We start from the raw sequence: 6,000 nt of genomic DNA on the forward strand, positions 1-6,000 counted from the left end.
TTTCACAAAGTTTTCACATATCAGTCTGGGTTAATTTGCACAGCAATAGTTAAAATACAAAGATTGATTTATAGAACCGAAGGAGTAGTAATCTTTAGGATTAAAAATACAAAACATCATATTAATGAAGTGCTTTAATTTGTTCTTATCACATCATAGCTTTCTATATTTTCTTTCTTCAGTGCAGAGGAACAGGACCTTGAAAGGCGATTTGAACTCTTGAGCAGAGACCTAAGAGCACTTTTGTGCATTGATGGTAAGTGAAAGAAAGAAAATAACTGAGACATACTGCTAATTGAGGTTAGTAGCTCAAATCCTCCTATCACATCCAGAAGCAGGGAGGTGGACATAACATGAGTAATGGTTGCGTTGGGTGGTTGAATGCATGTAGTGGTATACAAAAAGGGCATGGTCATAATTATTTCATAATGATCTGCACCAGGGGTATTCTTGTTATTAACTGAACCGGTGGTGGAGAAATTGTGTTCAAAATTGAATCTCATTGAGCACAAGGGTTAAGAAGACCAGTCGCTAAAGTGGCCACCATCACAAACACTGATGTATATGATTTTCACTCTTTTCAAGACTGCATGAAGAGTGAAGCGCAAAAGAGACAAGAAAAGCTCCTACTAGATGAATTGGTGTCTCTTGTGGACCAACGTGATGGTCTTGTGAGGGACCTGCATATCAAGGAGAGAAGGTGAAATATTATCAATGAAATATTAGACAGGCAAATCAGCTGCTAGTATCTTCTATTGGTGTATTTTGGTGTGGGGTTAATATTTGCTATTTACCTTGTGTATAACAAGAATCGACAACATTAGTGATACAATTTACATCTGAACCCCATTATTCTGCAATTTACATATGATCATATGTCTATTCTATACTTTAGTTTATAAATCCTCTAGAAAAAGGTGATATTTCGGACTTTGCAAGCAAAGCTATGACTAGTATTTAAACTGTGCAACCAAAGACATAGATGGGGTTTTCATTTTGATTTTGAACAAAAACCCCAATAAGATCATGAAATTGAAATAAAAACAATATTTGTGGGAAAAAGTTTGCATTTTCAGTGGTTTAATATAACTACATAATTACAATAATGGCTAGAATTTCAGCCCTTCATTTCATGCTTTAACTATCTGTGTTGTGCTTGGTACATCCACACTGCAACTGTGATACACTCCTGAACCCAGGGGCGTACCTAGAGCATTTGGCACCTGGGACGGATCCTGTATGTGGCACCCCCCCACACACACTTTAAAACTGCATAGCTTCTACCGTTATATACCGGCGCAGACACTGAAGGTGGTACAGCATAACACTTACTGTTATCATTATATACTGAGGCAGACATTGACGGTGGTACAGCATAACACTTATCACTATATGATGAGGCAGAAATTGACGGTGGTACAGCATAACACCTATCACTATATACTGAGGCAGACATTGACGGTTGTACAGCATAACACCTACCACTATATACTGAGGCAGACAATGACGGTGGTACAACATAACACCTATCACTATATACTGAGGCACACATTGACGGTGGTACAGCGTAATCCCTATCACTATACATTGAGCCAGACATTGACAATAGTGCAGCATACATAACTCCTATCACTATATACTAAGCCAAAACATTGATGTGGTGTAGGCCTACCACTTTATTAGTAGTAGGGATGCACCGAAACGAATTCTGGACTGAAAACGAAAATGCAGCATTTACCTGGCCGAAACCGAATATGACCCCCCCCACACCATAAAAAAAAATCTAACGCTTTTATTTGAAGTAAGTAACACACCAAAATAGGACAAAACAATTAAATAACAATATTAATATATATATATATATATATATATATATATATATATATATATATATATATATATATATGATTGTTAACAGCAATCACATTTCTATCATGCCCAGGCATACCCAGATTCCAGGATGTACTCGCAGACTTGGCATGATAGGAGTATGATTGCCCTATCTACCCCTTCTCACTCCCTTTTGTCCTACCTACCCCTTCTCACTCCCTTCTCCCTATCTACCCCCTATTCCCCCCGTCTCACTCCCTTCTCCCTATCTACCCCCTCCTAACTATCTACCCTCTCCCACTTTGAAGTTCACTTACCTTTCAGGAGTCCTGCGGTGGGGGTGCAAGGCCTCTGTCTCCCCGCTCTGCCACTGTATGGAACAGTATAGAGTGATGGGAGTTATGATGTACTAGAGCATAATTATATAATGAAAAATACATTGGAAATGGTACAGCATAACACCCATCACTCTCACACACTTACCAATCCGCACATATACCAATCCACACACATACCAATCCACACACATACCAATCCACACACATACCAATCCACACATACTAATACACACATACCAATCCACACACATACCAATCCACACACATACCAATCCCCACACATACCAACCCACACACATACCAACCCACACACATACCAATCCACACACATACCAATCCACACACATACCAATCCACACACATACCAATCCACATACACCAATCCACACACATACCAATCCACACACATACCAATCCACACACACACCAATCCACACACACACCAATCCACACACACACCAATCCACACACACACCAATCCACACACACACCAATCCACACACACACCAATCCAGACACACACCAATCCAGACATATACTAATCCACACATACCAATCCATATATACCAATCCACACGTATACCAATCCACACATACCAATCCACACGTATACCAATCCACACGTATACCAATCCACACATACCAATCCACACATACCAATCCACACATACACCAATCCACACATATACCAATCCACACATATACCAATCCACACATATACCAATCCACACATACCAATCCACACATACCAATCCACACATATACCAATCCACTCTCACTCACTGAATGCTTTCTACCTTTCCTCTTTTCTCCTTACAGCTTCTTTTCCTCCTCTTCGCTCCTCTTCTTCAGTTCTTCTGTCTTCTTCCGGGTCAGAGGGCACGGACGGCAGTGGGCGCGGCTTCAGTGTTGTGCGCCGGGATCTGACAAAAAATCCCGGCGCACAGCAGCTGTTGCCGCGCGGATCGCAAGGGAGCGATATCGGAGGTCTTTAACAGACCTCCGGCTCCCTTGAGTGGTTTTAAGCCGGGTTCAAGGGTTGCGAGCCTGCTCCTCCAGCGGTGGACATTACTGTCCGTCTCTGGAGGGGTGCCGGCAAGTTGGCACCCCTCTGATGAGCGGCACCCGGTGCGGACCGCCCCCCCCCCCCCCCCCCGCTAGGTACGCTACTGCCTGAACCCCTACATTTCATGCTTTTTACTTGAAACTATCTGTTTCTACCACATTTGATATTTTCAGACTACTGATATCTGCAGTTGAGTTTCACTGAAATAAAACCATCTTCTCTCAAACAGTGACTTACATTCTGTCCCATCCCTCCTTAACCACCTTATAAAAAGTCCCTCTTCTCCTTTTGCACCAGTGCTTATTATGTTTGTTCATGTTTTTTTGTAATAATGCTACATAATCTACTGCACGTTCTAAATATAATTTAACACAAGGTCTTCATTTCCTTCGGTGCTGATATCTTAGTAGTATCACAATAGAAATAAAACTAATAATTGATTAATCATGATTGTAGAATAATAATTTGCCCTATCTCCTTGTTTCAGAGCTGTGGAGGAGGATGAATACATAGAGAGAAGCCTAGAGCAAAGAAGAAGGAAGCTGAGCAAAAAGGAGAAGTGCCAAATCAGCTGAGGGGTATAAGAGGCAATGTTTAAGGGAGTAGAACAGAAAAGCCTGGCTCCAAAAACATATAATTTAAGTCATTCAAAACCAAACACGACCTGTGCTTACAATAAAATCCATAAGAGACTTATGGTATATGGTAGACTTTATGAAATAAGTAAAAAAAATGTTTTTAGGGACAGTGTGTATCAACATGTTTCATTTGCCTCCTCAATAGCATTCAATTTCAAAGGGCGACACTTAGTAAGAAGGGTACCCAATGCAGAAGCAGAGACACTTCATAAACATAACTTAACCATATTTGCTTCCTGTTATTTCACATGCTGCTAACAACGTAGATTATTATTGTGTGTTTTTCATGGTTGTATAGGTGGCTTCTTGTTATATATACAGTATATATATATACACACACTATATGGACAACTTGCCATTGCCCCCAAAGGGATTTTTAAAACATTGCTAAATAAATGTACATTAATATGTAGTTGGTCCCCCCTTTGCAGCTGTAACAGCTTCCATTCTTTTGGGAAGAGTATTTGTGAGGTCAGGCACTGATGTTGGATGAGAAGTCCTGGCTCGCAATCTCCGTTCCAGTTCATGGTATGTCCCTTTCTTTACACCAAGACATTTTGGACAATGCTATGCTTCCAACTTTGCGGGAACAGAGTGGGGAGGCCCATATTCTATTCCAGCATGACTGTGCACCAGTTCACAAAGCAATGTCCTTATGGACATACCAAACTCATCCAACCACGTATTTATATAGATGGTTGGATGAGTTTGGTATGAAAGAACTTTACTGGCCCACACAGAATCCTGACCTCAACCCCACTGTACACCTTTGGGATGAACTAGAACGGAGATCGCAAGCCAGGCATTCCCGTCCAACATCAGTGCCTGACCTCACAAATGCTCTAATGGATGAATGAGCAAGAATATTCCACAGAAACACTCTAAGATCTAGATTATATCTTAAAAGGGGGTGGCAACTACATATTAATGTCATAAAAGTCCCTGCAGGTGTAGTGGTCACTTTTGTCCATATACTGTATATATATAATGAATGTGTGGATTTTGCAAAAAACATTAGTTGCCTTAATGATATGAATTCCATCAGGAATGTACAGTAATCTTATGTATACTACCAAATTCTGATTTATTATGGCAGGATAGTTTTCTTAAATCCTTTAAAAACTTTATAGAAACAAGACTGAATTTTTCATTTACAGAGCATATTTTTGAGACATGAATTCCCAAATTAACAATTTCTAATTTATTTCATGCACATCTACAGCTACTACTATACAAGTATAAATGTATGGGCTTTAGACAATGATAATCAATGCCTGAAACAGAATGCAACTCTCTTTATGGTATATGTATGCATTTGGTCCTTGGGCAGATATTGTGTTATGGTATACTGCGCTGTCCTTGCACAGTGTGCTTAGAAGAGACCATGATCAATAGTCAAGGAGTTGCTGTGCTTGCAAGAAGTATAAATATTTGAATATAAAATTTGATATTCTTGCTCACTCTTTCTCAATGACAGTTCCCTCACTAGCAAGGAAAGATGTTATTGAATACAGCAGATTTTGTATTTAAAAGCTAACTGCTAAAGGATATGTGATACCATACAGTAATTTGCACTTTGATTAGGAACCAAATCATTTTAACAAGCTGATTGTTTGAATGGCAAATATGTCTTAAGAACATTGTTTGCACTCCTCAAGAAGTTTGTCTTTTTGGCTGGTGCTTTGTTAACATGCTTTATAAACATGGACTCCGTGTCCACATGCCTGCAAAAGCTTCAGTCGATAGACAATAGTTTGGCTATATTCTGGAAGAAAGCAGCATATTCAGTTGCATGCACTCATCTTGATGAGGGATACATACACACAACGCTGTGTATCAACGTGGAGTGACTTTTATTACCATGGTACGAAGGTGAATGAAAAGCTATAAAATATGTGGGATTGCTACTTTTCTTGCTGTGTTAAAGTAAAAAAAAAAAGTAAATAAAAAAAATACAATAAAAACTCAATTAAATAATTTGTGGAGTAATGTTTAAGGTAAATATATTTCATTTGTAAGTTGCAGCAGGAACATGACTGCGTCTGGGTAATTATGTGGCTCTATTAAATAACATGTAGCATATCCTGAAAATAGCCATTGTACAGCACTATGGAATATGATGGCGCTA

The 6,000-nt window shown here is 39.5% G+C and overlaps 1 protein-coding gene across 1 annotated transcript in view; it reads left to right on the plus strand.

Moving 5' to 3' along the window:
* The window catches only part of LOC149298583 (EH domain-binding protein 1-like protein 1), a 61,399-nt gene extending 57,590 nt beyond the window's left edge, over positions 1 to 3,809 (plus strand). The window contains exons 15-17 of the mRNA XM_089487326.1: positions 183 to 256; positions 586 to 700; positions 3,722 to 3,809. Of these exons, the coding sequence (XP_089343452.1) occupies positions 183 to 256; positions 586 to 700; positions 3,722 to 3,809 (277 nt within the window). The remainder of the gene's footprint in view (positions 1 to 182; positions 257 to 585; positions 701 to 3,721) is intronic.
* Positions 3,810 to 6,000: the final 2,191 nt, after the last annotated feature.

This window comes from Sceloporus occidentalis, unplaced genomic scaffold (assembly GCF_023333645.1).
Source record: "Sceloporus occidentalis isolate IW3139 unplaced genomic scaffold, rSceOcc1.0.p SCAF_32, whole genome shotgun sequence".
In the NCBI taxonomy this organism is placed as follows: domain Eukaryota; kingdom Metazoa; phylum Chordata; class Lepidosauria; order Squamata; family Phrynosomatidae; genus Sceloporus; species Sceloporus occidentalis.